The sequence below is a fragment of the Mus caroli genome, chromosome 18 (genome assembly GCF_900094665.2).
Source record: "Mus caroli chromosome 18, CAROLI_EIJ_v1.1, whole genome shotgun sequence".
Lineage (NCBI taxonomy): Eukaryota > Metazoa > Chordata > Mammalia > Rodentia > Muridae > Mus > Mus caroli.
Window position 1 is genome coordinate 34,997,431 of NC_034587.1, and position 15,345 is coordinate 35,012,775.

Below are 15,345 nucleotides of genomic sequence, written 5' to 3' on the forward strand. Positions count from 1 at the left end.
AGAAGGGCATTGTATGTAAGGTGTAATACTGTGGCATTTCAGTCACCAAAAGAAACAATTTTCCTAAATCACTAGCTTCTAGGCTGCTCTTCCCAATCATGTGTCTGTCTGTCTGTCCTAAGTAGCCCAGACTGATCTGATTCTCTTGTTTCCACCTTCCAAGTACTGGTATCATAGGTGTTCTGGATTATGCCTGGCTTAGTCTTTGAAAGTAGAACTGAGCAATTGGAACTGGCTCTTTAGGGTGACACAAATATATTTTAAAATTCAACTGTGGCAATAGTCCCATCAAGTTAGTATAGAGGGATATACAAAAAGCCATTAAATTGTACACTTCAAATAGGTGAACTGCATATTTCAATTATATTTCAATAAATATAATATATTTTATATGCTATATATTTATAATATATTTGTATTATATATTATATAAATATTATATATTATGTAATGTAATAATATATAAAATTTTTTAACCTAGAAGTAAAGGGGCTTAAGAAATGGCTCCGAGGTTTAAGAGCAATTGCTGCTTTTTCATAGGACTCAGGCTTGGATCCCACTCCCCATTCACACATTAGACAGCTAACAGCTTCCCATAACTACAGTTCCAAGGCATCTGACACCCTTGAGCACCTGCATGCATGTGGTGTGTATTAACTCATGCAAGCACATACAAGACACTCATAAACACGATCTCTAAAAACTAAACTAAAACAAAACAAAAAAAAACTTGAGGTGGAACCAGGATGATGACACACACTTTTAATCCCAGCACTTGGAAGCCGTCCAGATGCTGGTGGATAGCTGTAAGTTCAAAGCAAGACTCGTGGACCACTGTGAGTTCCAGGAAAGCCTACATAGTGACACTCTGCCTCAAACAAAAGAACAACCTAGAAATGGGAGAATCACACACCTGGCATTAAAGAACAAATCAAGGACATGTGGAATTAGGGCTTTATGATGCTCCAATTCTAGTAAGCAGACTGTGTTTGTTTTAGTGTGAACTTGCAATACCGTATACATAAGTTGCTCTTTCAGCTTTAAATAAGTTTTTTTCCTTCGTCAAGACATAAATATAAAACCTACTTTGTAAATCTTTAACCAGTATTTGTTGAAGTAATAAATGATATGGATATTCACAGTATATCAGTGTCCCCATGTGCTAGACACTATAAAGAATGAAAAGACAATCTTCTTTTATGATACACAGGATACCAGAGGCAATAGACATAACAAAAAAAGAAAAAAAGATAATGGATTCAGACATGGTTGTATGCACCTTTAATTGCAGCAGTTGTTAGGAGAGAGATCTGAGTTCAAGGCCAACCAGGACTACATAGTAAAACCTTGTCTTAGTAAGAGTTTCTATTGCTGTGATGACGTACCATGACCAAAAGCAACTTGGGGAGGAAGAGGTTTATTTCATTCACATTTCCGTATAACAGTTCATCATCAAAAGCAGTGAGGGCAGGAACTCAAGCAGGGCAGGAACTTAGAGGCAGGAGCTGATGCAAAAGCCATAGAGGGGTGCTGCTTCTGGCTTGCTCCCCATGGCTTTGCCCAGCCTGCTTTCTTATAGAACCCAGGACCATCACCCACAATGGCCTGACTCTTCTTCATCAATCACTAATTAAGATAATGCCCTGCAGGCTTGCCTACAGCCTGATCTTAAGTAGGCATTTTCTTATTTGAAGATCCTGCCTCTCAGATGGTTCTAGATTGTGTCAAATTGACATAAAACTGTCCACCACAAATCTTGTCTAAAAGAAGGGAGGAAGGTGGATGGTGTTCTGTCTTCTACAAGCAACAGTGGAGGCAAAGGGTAAGACACACCTAAGTCAGCCTGGGGAAGACAAGATTATAGAGGTGGTGGTGATGGCTTGAATGAAGAGTAAAGTTTAAATGGCCAGACTGGAAAAGGGGCCAAGGAGGGACTTGGTAGGAAATTCCATGCAGAGGGATAAAGGTAATTCATTATTGCAGAACCCTGAAGTGTGTCTATAACAGTCTGGATAATCAAGGTTTTAGATCCTGAATGACCTGTGGGTCATGTCATAATGGTGGTGGTGGTTGTTTCATTTTCTAATCCCATATAAAATAATCATTTCAGAATGACTGCTTCTTCAAGGCTAACCTTGAATAAGGCCACCCCTACACACACACACACTCCACATGCACACACACACATACTGATGCACACACACACAGAGACATGCACACCACACACCCATACTGACACTCTCACACACACCACACACATAGAAACATACATACATAACATAAATAAAATTACATACATACCATATGCACACATACACACACTCCATATACCCCACAGACACACATATACCACATACTCACATGCACAACACACAGAGACAAACATGCACACCACACAGCACATACACACACACACATTCCACATGGGTACACACACCACACATACCACATTACCACACAGACTGACACACTCACTCACACACCACACACACAGACACATACTACACAACACTACACACACAAATACCACATGCACACATACACACACCCCAAACACCCCACAGACATACATACACCACACACTCACATGTAGACACACGCACACCACACACACACTCCACATGGGCGCACACACACAGACACCACACATATACCACACCATATACCACACTCCTCCCCCACATATACACACACCTTACACACTCACACACAGACTCCACACATACCCACATACCACATACACACTACAAACACACACACTCTCCACATGTTCACATACACCACATACACATATGCACATATACACTCCACATGCACACACAAAACACACACCACATGCACACCTCAAACCACAAATACACATACAGTCCCTACACACATGCACACACACCACACATAGACCACAGCCACAGGCACCCATACACACACATACACACAAACACATACATACCACACACACACACACACACACACACGATGCCATCAGTATTTTTCTTGTTTTGGCAGTTACTCTGGCAGCCATACGAGAAATGGATGAGATCAATGGGAGATGCACAGAGGCAGTGCAGATTGGAGGAAATGGCTGCATAAAGTCTCCAGGCTTGTTGGTTGATCTAAGAAACAAGGGATAGGAATACATTAAAGATGGGAACTCCTCCCCCCTCCCCTCCCCTCCCCATTCCACACTTAGGCAACTGAGGTCATGGGTTCTGTCAGCAACACTTGGTAAAGCAGGCTGATTCCTCACCACTGTTCCCATGGAGGAGGTATATATGGCAGCTTTGTTATTTTGTGGTTTTTGTATTTTTGGTGGAGGAACTTGTTTTGCCTTTACATAAGAACACAGAATATGAGAGTTTCATGTTGGGTGCTGACTTCAGCACAGTGGGGGAAAAAAAGACCATAAGGATAAGAACACTTGATCTGCTTTTGGTTTTGGTAGCTATTGGTAATCTAGGCAAGGATTTGGATGAATTAACAGAGCTCACACTTAGCTCTGTCTGAGATTTTCTTTCGCTGGTGTGTTTACTGTCAGAGGTACAGCTTTCAGGCACCTATGGTGCAAAGCATGCGCTGTTCCTGCGCTTGGGCAAGTTAGTAGGCAGCTGCTAAGAGGTCTGAATGAGGGGTGGGGGTGGGGTGAGATTAAGTCCGGAGCTACAAGAGGTCCCCTGGGGCTAAGTGAAAGGCTTGTTCTTTTGAAATGGTCCCTGTTGGTAATTAACAACAAATCATGAATACTATGGTGTCAGATAAAGAGGATTTGTAGGCACAATGTTGGTGGAGGCTGATCCCTATCATTCAAGAAGGCTGTTCAGTCTTTGAACACTAGCAGCCTGCCAGGTAATGCGAGCTAGTCCTGAGGAAAACCCCGAGACTGATTCGCACAGTTTTGGACTGGCTCCCAATTCCCGTTTCCGCCACCTACTTCATACTGTCCTTGAGATCAACGAATGGTAGCTTCCTGTTGTAGCAAATATTTGAATAAGAGGTTTGGTTTCTGCTGTGCCTTCTGTTACAATAAAAACGTGTGCTGTATAAATTTAATTGGCTTCATTAATGTGTACGCCTTCTCTGCAAAGAGAGGTAATCTGGGGAGGAGCAGAATGGTGGGAATATGCAGGGCTTCTTATAGGCTGTTGCTTTAATACAACCAGCCTGAGATGGAAGCTACTCATTTAGAATATTGGTCGGTGACAACACTGGCTGGAACAAAGTGACCAGTCTCAGATAGCCACTAGCTTTCCTGGGCTGCAGGTTGCTAGGGCTCAGGAGGTAGCTGTTTTCCCCGCGAAAAGGGGCGGGGTGAATTGATGTGTTAGAGGGGGAATACATATATGATTTCTGCCTCTCCCCGATGATAACGAGCCACGGACACAAATGCGAACTGAACAGAAGGAAGGTCGAAAGAAACGTTGGTATTTATTATGTTGGGGGGTTTGTTTGGCGGGGGCTGCATGTGTGTGTTTCCTCCCAATGCTACGACGCATTAACCCTGCTGCTATTGGGACATTCTCTTCTCAGCCTATTGGCTGAGCCCAGGAGTTGCTGCCTGCCAATCGGGTAATGAAAGGCAGACAAATCTACCCCGCCACCAGCAAAAAACGGCGCGTAACCCTTGCAGCGCCGGCGGAGCCGCGCCAGACCTGGCGCGGGGAAGGGAGATAGGTGTCTCCAGCTGCTGTGGCTGTTAGGGGCGGGTCAGCTTCTTTGGCGTCTCCGGACCAAGTAGAGAATTAGCGGATGGCAGCAATGCCCAGCACGGTGAGAAGCTGGGTAGAAATTTGGTGGGGGGCTACCCTTTTGTTCCTCTTTTGCCACCTGGGCTACGTTTATGGGCAGATTCGCTACCCGGTCCCAGAGGAGTCACAGGAAGGGACTTTTGTAGGGAATGTCGCCCAAGATTTTCTGCTGGATACAGAGAGTCTATCCGCTCGCAGGCTGCAGGTCGCTGGAGAGGTGAACCAAAGACACTTCCGTGTGGATTTGGACAGCGGAGCCCTGCTCATCAAAAATCCAATCGATCGAGAGGCACTGTGTGGGCTCAGTGCCAGCTGCATCGTGCCCCTGGAGTTTGTAACCGAAGGGCCTTTGGAAATGTACCGAGCGGAGGTTGAGATCGTAGATGTGAATGATCACGCCCCCCGATTTCCGCGGCAGCAGTTGGACTTGGAAATCGGGGAAGCAGCTCCGCCAGGACAGCGTTTCCCCTTGGAAAAGGCTCAGGATGCAGATGTTGGGAGCAATTCCATTAGCAGCTACAGACTAAGCTCCAATGAGCACTTTGCCCTGGATGTCAAGAAGCGCAGCGACGGCAGCCTGGTCCCAGAGCTGCTTCTGGAGAAGCCCTTGGATCGTGAGAAGCAATCCGACTACCGCCTGGTGCTGACTGCTGTGGATGGAGGGAACCCCCCTAGATCTGGCACCGCAGAGCTCCGGGTGTCAGTGCTGGATGTGAATGACAACGCCCCAGCCTTCCAGCAATCCAGTTACAGGATCAGCGTGTTGGAGAGCGCGCCAGCGGGCATGGTGCTCATCCAGCTCAATGCCTCTGACCCAGACCTGGGACCTAGTGGTAACGTCACCTTTTCTTTTAGTGGTCACACCCCTGACCGTGTGAGAAACCTCTTTAGCCTTCATCCCACTACTGGAAAGCTTACCCTTCAGGGGCCTCTAGACTTTGAGAGTGAGAATTATTACGAATTTGATGTAAGGGCTCGTGATGGGGGTTCTCCAGCCATGGAGCAACACTGCAGCCTTAGGGTGGATCTTCTAGATGTGAACGACAACGCCCCCCACATCACAGTGACCTCTGAGCTTGGAACTCTACCAGAGAGTGCAGAACCTGGCACTGTGGTAGCACTAATCAGTGTGCAGGACCCTGATTCGGGGTCAAATGGGGATGTGAGCCTCCGAATTCCCGACCACTTACCATTTGCCCTCAAGTCTGCCTTCAGGAACCAGTTCTCCCTCGTGACAGCAGGACCCTTGGACCGAGAGGCCAGATCCAGTTACGACATCATGGTTACCGCTTCTGATGCTGGGAACCCTCCGCTGAGTACCCACAGGACGATTTTCCTCAATATCTCAGATGTGAATGATAACCCACCCTCATTCTTTCAGAGGTCACATGAGGTGTTTGTTCCTGAGAACAATCGCCCAGGGGACCTGCTTTGCTCCCTTGCAGCCTCTGACCCAGACTCTGGCTTAAATGCATTAATCTCATACTCTCTCTTAGAGCCCAGAAACCGAGATGTGTCGGCTTCTTCCTTCATCTCTCTGAACCCCCAGACAGGGGCCGTTCATGCTACTAGATCATTTGACTATGAACAAACACAGACACTGCAGTTTGAGGTGCAGGCCAGGGACAGGGGCAGCCCACCTCTCAGCAGCACTGTGACAGTGCGCCTGTTCGTTCTAGACCTCAATGACAATGCCCCAGCAGTGCTACGCCCCAGGGCCAGGCCTGGTTCCTTATGTCCCCAGGCGTTGCCTCCATCAGTTGGGGCTGGTCACCTCGTCACAAAGGTGACGGCTGTGGACTTAGATTCAGGTTACAATGCTTGGGTTTCCTATCAGCTCCTGGAGGCCCCAGATCCCAGCCTGTTTGCAGTCTCCCGTTATGCAGGGGAAGTACGGACTGCTGTTCCCATCCCAGCTGACCTCCCACCGCAGAAGCTGGTCATAGTGGTGAAGGACAGTGGTAGCCCACCACTCTCTACCTCTGTGACTCTCCTAGTGTCCTTAGAGGAAGACACTCATCCAGTTGTCCCCGATCTTCGAGAATCTTCAGCTCCCCGGGAAGGAGAATCCCGCCTAACCCTCTACTTGGCTGTGTCCTTAGTGGCGATCTGCTTTGTCTCCTTTGGTTCTTTTGTGGCACTGCTCTCTAAGTGTCTTCGTGGGGCTGCCTGTGGAGTAACGTGCTTTCCTGCTGGCACCTGCGCCTGTCTCACCAGATCTCGGAGGAGGGAGGGGCTTCCTCCTTCCAATGGGATCCTCCGAATCCAGCTAGGGTCAGAAGATCCTATCAAGTTTGTTGACGTGGGAGGCCACTCTCATGGCTGTACACCATTGGCTTCTGCGCCCACTCGGAGTGATAGCTTCATGATGGTGAAGTCACCCAGTGCACCTATGGCTGGGGAGCCCGTGCGGCCAAGCTGTCCACCCTCTGATCTTCTCTATGGGCTAGAGGTGAGACCTTTGCAGGCTCAGCCAATGCTTGAGGGTGATTGTGATCCAGCCATGTGGCTGGGCCGAGTGCCAGAGGGTACTGACCTCCCTGTAAGAGCCCATAGGGGTGTCACCATTTTTGTAAGTAGTAACTGTGTTGTAAATGCAGTGCTCTACAAGTGGTTTCTGAATTGACTGGTGGTTAGAACTTGGGGATGAGTCAAGCCTATAGATCAGGACTCAGTGGGGGCTGGTGGGGAGGCAGTAATAATGTCCTTATTTTTGAGAGTAAGAAATGAAAGTAACTGGTTATCAAGAACCAAGCTGCTGTGGAAACAAGATAATGGAATGTAGGAGCAACCAATCGAAGCTGTCTTGCACAAATGTGGGTTGGGCCAGGACATCACCTAAACCCAGGACCGCTTCCTCTGTTCTTTCTGAATGAGAGGGCTGTGCCCTGGAGAATATTGACTCTGGATTACCATCTCCAACTGGTTCGATGGTAGACTAAAATTCTTTTGTTTCAGAATGTTGTCTGGTGTCCTCTGGCCCAGCATGGTGAAGGGAAGTGTTTATTTGGAAAAAATAGCAATGTCAAAAAAAAAAAAAAAAAAAAAAAAGGAAAGAGCCCATGGAACTGAGAGGTGCACATCAAAGAGGTAGTGGAGATCTTGCCCTGGGACTCCTGGTATTCCCCACTGGGATGTGGACTAGATGCAGTAATCTGGGAACTGAGAGCATCTGTTACCTCTTTAGGGGAAAGCACTAGGTGGGTGGTCACTCCGAGTCAGAGAACTCACAGAGACAGACATTCTGGGGATCTTTTATTGTATTCATCTTTACATCCCATTCTCAGTCCCCCTTCCTCCACATTCTGGGAATCTTTAGGGAGAGTTTTGGATTCAGTGAAAACTATAAAACCCTGAGGCCATTGTGGCTTCTGGTCCCTCTGTAGTAGCCCAGATCCCTTCCTATAAGCTGTGCTGCTGGTCCCATTCTGAGTCTAGGGTCTCAGAAAAGCTAAGTCAGGTAGCTCTTGGCTGACATTGCTGGAGAGCAGGGCAGGATTTTAGAAGGTTCTGACAAAGCTTGATCAGTATTTGGTAGGATCTGGGGCTTGGGAGGAGGGGAAGGAAAATGCCTGCCATGTGGGCTTTGCATCTCCGCAAGGACACGTTTTTGTTGGTTCAAGCAAAAAAGCTTCTGAAGTCACGCAGGAAGTTGCTGGGACAGAACACTAAGGAGTTTTGTACCATTTTAATCTTCCCTGTTGAGCACCATCTGAGCCATCAAACTTCCCTGCCAGAGGGGGCTGAATCAACCTGCAGCCCAAATGAGTGGGGAGGCTTCTGTGACACAGATTTTTCAGCGACGGTTCCCAAGGTTTCCGGGACCGAGGAGACTTCATAATTGGTTGAGAGCAGACAGACTTTTTGGCCAATCAAACTTAGAGCTGAGGTGGGGGATCTGCTCTTCCTGCCCGCCTCTCCTCCTCCAGCTCCCTAGAGCCACTTACATTTAACTCCCCTCCCCCTCCCACCCCCGCCAGTTGGTGACTAAGAAAGGCTTGCAGGCAGGCAAACCTCAGAGCAGTTTTTTAAAGAGGCTGGAAGGAGACTTAGGAGACTTCAGCTTCTGCATTCCAGGCTCTGGGTGTTTACCTTGGAGACAGGACAGCACAGTTACTCTCCAAGAAGGGACTTCTGGGTCATGGGGCCTATGGCATCACCACAGGTCGCTGGGAAATGGCAAGTGCTGTGTATGTTGTCCTTGTGCTGCTGTGGCTGGGTGTCTGGGCAGCTTCGGTATTCAGTGGTGGAGGAGTCTGAGCCGGGGACTTTGGTGGGGAACGTTGCTCAAGATCTGGGCTTAAAGGGGACAGATCTATTGAGCCGCAGGCTGAGATTGGGCACTGAGGAGAATGGGCGCTATTTTTCCCTGAGTTTGGTGAGCGGAGCTTTGGCAGTGAGTCAGAAAATTGACCGAGAGAGCCTGTGCGGAGCCAGCACTAGCTGCCTGCTGCCTGTACAGGTGGTAACTGAACACCCCCTGGAGCTCACCCGGGTAGAGGTAGAGATCCTGGACCTCAATGACAACTCTCCCAGCTTTGCCACTCCTGATCGAGAGATGCGCATCTCGGAATCAGCTGCACCTGGAGCCAGGTTCCCACTGGATAGTGCCCAAGACCCAGATGTGGGCACCAATACTGTGAGCTTTTATACTCTCAGCCCCAACAGTCACTTCTCTCTGCATGTGAAGACCCTAAAAGATGGAAAGCTCTTCCCAGAGCTAGTGCTAGAGCAACAGCTAGACCGTGAGACTCAGGCAAGACATCAGCTAGTACTCACTGCTGTGGATGGGGGAACCCCAGCCCGCTCAGGGACCAGCCTTATCTCGGTCATTGTGCTGGACGTCAATGATAATGCCCCAACCTTCCAGTCCTCAGTTCTACGTGTGGGACTCCCAGAGAACACACCCCCGGGTACACTGCTGCTCCGTCTCAATGCCACTGATCCAGACGAGGGCACCAATGGCCAACTAGACTACTCTTTTGGAGACCATACATCTGAAACAGTGAAGAATCTCTTTGGCCTGGATCCTAGCAGTGGAGCAATCCATGTATTGGGTCCAGTAGATTTTGAGGAATCAAATTTCTATGAAATTCATGCTAGAGCTCGAGACCAGGGACAGCCAGCCATGGAGGGCCACTGTGTAATTCAAGTGGATGTAGGGGATGCTAACGACAACCCCCCTGAAGTGCTGCTGGCATCTTTGGTCAACCCTGTCCTAGAGAGCACACCCGTGGGCACGGTTGTGGGATTGTTTAATGTGCGGGACCGAGACTCAGGTAGAAATGGTGAGGTGAGCCTGGAGACATCTCCAAACCTGCCATTTCAGATCAAGCCTTCTGAGAACCACTACTCGCTGCTCACCAGCCAGCCTTTGGACCGAGAGGCCACGTCCCATTATACCATCGAGCTGCTGGCCAGTGATGCTGGATCACCCCCCCTACATACCCATCTCACCCTCAGGCTGAACATTTCAGACGTTAATGACAACGCACCCCATTTCACCCAACAGCTCTACACTGCTTATATCCCAGAAAACCGCCCACCAGGCTCTCTCCTCTGTACTGTGGCTGCCTCTGATCCAGATGAGGGGGATAATGCCCGCCTCACCTATTCTATTGTGGGGAGTCAAATCCAGGGAGCCCCAGCCTCCTCCTTTGTGTATGTCAACCCCGAGGATGGACGAGTCTTTGCCCAGCGGACCTTTGACTATGAGTTACTGCAGATGCTGCAAATCGTGGTGGGGGTCCGAGATTCCGGCTCTCCCCGACTGCATGCTAACACATCTCTCCATGTGTTTGTCCTCGATCAGAATGATAATGCCCCAGCTGTGCTGCACCCACGACCTGGCAGGGAGTTCTCAGCCCCTCAGCGTCTCCCCCGATCTGCCCCTCCTGGTTCTTTGGTCACCAAGGTGACAGCCGTGGATGCTGACGCTGGTCACAATGCATGGCTCTCTTACTCTCTCTTACCACAGTCCACAGCCCCCGGACTGTTCCTTGTATCTGCACACACTGGTGAGGTGCGCACAGCCCGGGCCTTATTGGAGGATGACTCTGATACCCAACAGGTGGTGGTCCTGGTGAGGGATAATGGTGACCCTTCCCTATCCTCCACAGCAACAGTACTGCTGGTTCTGGAGGATGAGGATGCAGAGGAAATGCCCAAATCCAGTGACTTCCTCACACACCCTCCTGAGCGGTCAGACCTCACCCTTTACCTTATTGTGGCACTAGCAGCTGTCAGTCTCTTATCCTTAGTTACCTTCACTTTCATGTCAGCTAAGTGTCTGCGGAGGCATGAAGATGGGGACCGGGGTGGGGGCCACTGCTGCAGGGGCCAGGACTCACCCTCCAGGGAGTTCTATAAGCAGTCCAGCCCCAACCTCCAGGTGAGCTCAGACGGCACACTAAAGTACATGGAGGTGACCCTGCGGCCCACGGACTCTCAGAGCCATTGCTACAGGACGTGCTTTTCTCCGGCCTCGGACGGCAGTGACTTCACTTTCCTCAGGCCCCTCAGCGTTCAGCAGCAGCCCTCAGCCTTGGCGCTGGAACCCGAGGCCTTGCGTTCCCGCTCTAGTACGCTGCGGGAGCGGAGCCAGGTGAGGGCTGGGAGCCGCCATGCGACCCCCGGGAGGGCGCGATGGAGAAGCTGCCCGGTCCACCTAAGGGGGCTTTGCTCTTGCACTCTCTTTCTCTTTGTACCAAGCTGGCACACCTGTTGGATGCGTTGGAAAGTGGACAGAGTGGTTGAGGCAAAGACAGGGTTCTGAGCGTGGGGGGAGGGGGTGTTTATGGGCAAGGGGAGGGAGACGCAACTCCTAACCCGCATGTAGAAGGGGTGGCGCCCCGCATTGCTGCTGGTGAATTCGCAGCGATGTGGCAGATGCTGGGGGTCCTGCGTAGACCAACACAGACCCATGCTGCAACCTCCTGGGTGCTGGCTCCACCGAGGTCTTCCCCTCTTGAGGCTTTCTCCCTGCTCTGCCGACCCGTCGTTAACTTCAACTCTGCTTACTCCAGCTCCAGCCAACCAGTGATGTTTGGCTACGGCTGGCTGGTATCTTCCTTGCTGGTCACACCTTCGCGCCGCTCCTCCCCCACGCAGCCCTTGGGCCGCCCCGGAAGTGCTCCGGTTGGCTGAGACCTGGTGAGGTTCCCAGGCCACGCCTGCCCAGGACCAAGCAAGGGTTCAGGAGTTTCTCCCCAACCCGCCCAAAACTGCCTAGCAGACAGGGTTACATGGTCCTGAGCTGGGTTGGTTTCCAGAAATTCAGGAGTGACGCTGGCCCTCTAGGCTTGGCTCAGGACAGGCAGAACCTGCTAGCTCCAGGTCTGGCCGGTCCTGGAGTTCACGCCTAGACCCTCACTCTCAGCGCCTGCGCCAGGACACTCGGGTGTTAACAGAGACCCTCCCCTCCCCCTGAAAGTGGGAGCCTGGAGAACTCCTACTCCGGGGACTCAAAACTAGGCTTTGGCTCCGTCGTAAATGTACTCAAAGATCTAGGGTCAGGATTTGGGGAAAATGCTCAGAGTGTCTGAGACTTGGCAAATCTTCCCTCCTCTGACAGATGGGAAAACCACAGCTTCTGCCAGAGGTAGCCCTCAGGTGCAAGGAAACTGAAATGGGAGACGGGGAAAGCACAAACTCCACAAACTCTGAAGCTTTAATTCAGTCTGTCCATCCTCGACCCCATCCTCTGCTGTATGGGGTTTATATTTTGGAACATATACAGCTACTTTCTGATAGTTGATTGAAAGAACCCTACTACACACCTCCTTTAAAGGCCAGCAACACTCTACAGAGGCAGGCAGATCTCTGAGTTCGAGGCAAGCCTGTTCTACTTAGTGAGTTCCAGGCCAGCCTGGAGTACACAGACCCTGTCTTTAAAAAAAAAAAAAAATTAAAACCACCACAACAAAAACTAACCAGAAAGAAGGAACCAAGCAAATCAAAGAGCCAGGAACCAGCCGTTGCCTCTCCTACCTGTCTTTGGATAGTTATTAGCCTGCTAGTGGTTGCTTTAGCAGAGGCCAAGCAACTTGCTCAAGTTTAGAATAAATGGTGAAAGAGTCTAATGCAAGTCTGTTTAACCCCAGTGTGTGCTTTGAACAGCTTGGCACTTGGAACTTGTAAAGATGAACATGTGCTAGGATGAGACAGGATTGGGGGCGGGAGGGGGGGCTTTCCTCAATAAGACCTCAAATATGGAAGAAAGTCTTTGGGGATCTCCTCTCTGCAGCTCTCACTGAACAAACCTGTCCCCTTCCCCTCCCCCACCCCATGCTCATATGGGTGTAAAGTTTCAGCCCCACTTCCTGTCAGATCACCATTCCACATCCTCATGTGCATTCTCCTGTCAAAGGGTACAGTGGCTGAGGGTCCACGGCAGCCCCGGAATGGTGCCCACCATGGCACCTGATATCTTAGGTTTCTGGGTTCCACCCACAACGCTGTCACTCGTGAACCTCAGTGTGAGTCATTGGCAAGTCCTGGGTCTTCCTTCTCCCCAGAGTAATCACACAGAGTGCTCACACTCTCTCCTCCTGGGAGCCTGTGTGAGAATTAATTACCAGCACATCCCAGAAACTGGTGAAGTCATGGCTGTAGGAGAATGTGGGATACATCTCCTGGAAGGGACCTAAGGAAGTTAGAAATTAAGCGGTGGCTGGCGAGCCCTGCACATTGAGTTGGTTAGGAGAGGGCTACGGATCAGTTGGCTCTGTCTGGAGCCTGTAGAATATGGTCCCACTGGATTCCATCCCAGCCACTTTCTCCGCCTTGGACAGAGCTGCCTTGTTCCCATCTCCTTGGTCACAGGCCATTGTGAGGCATGAAGTTCTGGGGGTGAGAGGCATCCCGGAGCTTGGATGCCCTATAAAGGCTCAGGCTGGCATGACTCCTAAATTAATAATGTATTTAGCTGTGGGAAGAGGTCTTTGAGATCGAGGGCCCGGAGGAGGTGGCCCTCTGAATGTGTGAGTGCACAACGTGGCACAAAAAGGGTTACCCAGAGCAGCAGCCATCTTGCTGCAGCCAAGGCTTTGTTCCCAGCTGAGGAGCTGAATGGTTCTAGCCTTGGACTGGTGGGATTTTACTCTCTGACACTTGGGGGGGGGGAGCACTTTTTTGCACTCTTTCCTCAGTTCCACAAAAGACACTTTGGGTCCTTGAATATTGGCTTAGAAGTTCAGAGTCTGGGACAGGAAAAAAGGATCCATTTCTTCAGCAAAGAAATCTGTGTTTGTTCACTGTAATCAAATGAAATATTTTGTTAGTCTCCGGGTTGGTTCTCCCCACCCCCACCTTTGGAGCGATGTGTACCCTCCCCCACCTTATCCCATTTCCTTCCTTTACCCACTCCCTGCCCCCATTCCCAGGGGCTCTGGTAACACCTAGCTGTTGGGTACTAAGCCTCTCTCTGTTTCCTCCACAGCAAGCCCCGCCCAACACTGACTGGCGTTTCTCTCAAGCCCAGAGACCCGGCACGAGCGGGTAGGTGACTGACTCCTCATCCCACCCTCTTCTCTGCGGCATTTTCTCCGTGATGACGTGGGAGAAGATGAGGGGAGGGCTCGGCATTTTCTACAAATGGCTTCTTTCCCTGGTTCATGATTTCAGGAGGCTTTTGTGTTCTGGGGGCTGCTGAGCAGATCCCAGAAAGAAGAGATGCCTGCTCCAGCTATTTTGGAAGCAAGATTCACCCACGCACCCTCTTCCTTCTCCCAGTCACACGCACATTTTCCGATCTCCTGAAGGCTCTGTAGGTGGGGGTGGGGTGAGGAGGACTTTTATCTGTCCGTTGTTTACATTCTCCTCCAGTCGAGCTGGGCTTTAGCCTGACCTGTGACTTGAGTAGAGGAAGTGGGGCCAGAGAAAAACAGGCTGTCTCCAGTCAGAACCTTGTGTGAACCGTGGAGGAAAATGGAGGAGAGAGAGAGAGAGAGAGAGAGAGAGAGAGAGAGAGAGAGAGAGAGAGAGAGAGAGCAGCCCAGCAGCTGTGGAAAAAGGAAACCACAAAGCTGGAGACGGCATTGCTTATAAAATGATACGTTCTCATACCAACACAGGAAATAGGAAATTTTCCTTAAGGAGAACCAAGGGAGGTCTCCCTCACTCTGCTTCTCCAAGCTGTCTTCTGAGTTCACACCCTGCCCTGTACCTGCTGGGTTTTTGTCTCCTTCTCCTCTTTTTCCAGCTTGTGTCTCCCCTATACCTTCTCATCTCTACATTCTCCCCAGAGTCTCTTAGTTTGCAGTCTCTGCCTCCCCCTTTCTCCATCCCTTACACCTGTGTCTCTTGTCCCATCTGCACACACTTCTGTACTGTGCCTGCCATGCCAAGGTGCTCAACAAAAGGAGAAGGCATGAAGACATTTGACTCTTCCTAATGCCACTACCCCCGCCCCCCCCCAGGCCCACTTCTCTGTCTCTGTCCCTTGTCCTCTTTGTTTGTCTCCCAGTCCAGTCATTTCCTGTGTCACTGTGGTCCTCTCTCCATGCTCCACTCTCCTCTTTCTGCCTCTTTTTGTTCTACAGCTTTCAGTGTCAGTCTCCATGTCTGTTCTGCTTCTCATTCAGTCTCTCTCTCTCTCTCTCTC

General features: G+C 50.2%; 1 protein-coding gene across 22 annotated transcripts in view; it reads left to right on the top strand.

Moving 5' to 3' along the window:
- LOC110284891 (protocadherin gamma-A4) overlaps window positions 1-15,345 on the top strand; it is a 182,533-nt gene that overhangs the window by 151,671 nt on the left and 15,517 nt on the right. For 18 of the 22 annotated variants that reach the window (XM_021150886.2, XM_021150870.2, XM_021150874.2 and 15 more), the window contains exon 2: window positions 14,182-14,240. In XM_021150886.2, the coding sequence (XP_021006545.1) occupies window positions 14,182-14,240 (59 nt within the window). Of the gene's footprint in view, window positions 1-3,788; window positions 7,195-8,714; window positions 11,347-13,067; window positions 13,593-14,181; window positions 14,241-15,345 lie in introns of those variants that run through there. The other 4 variants (XM_021150859.2, XM_021150857.2, XM_021150888.2 and 1 more) reach the window with 4 other exon arrangements.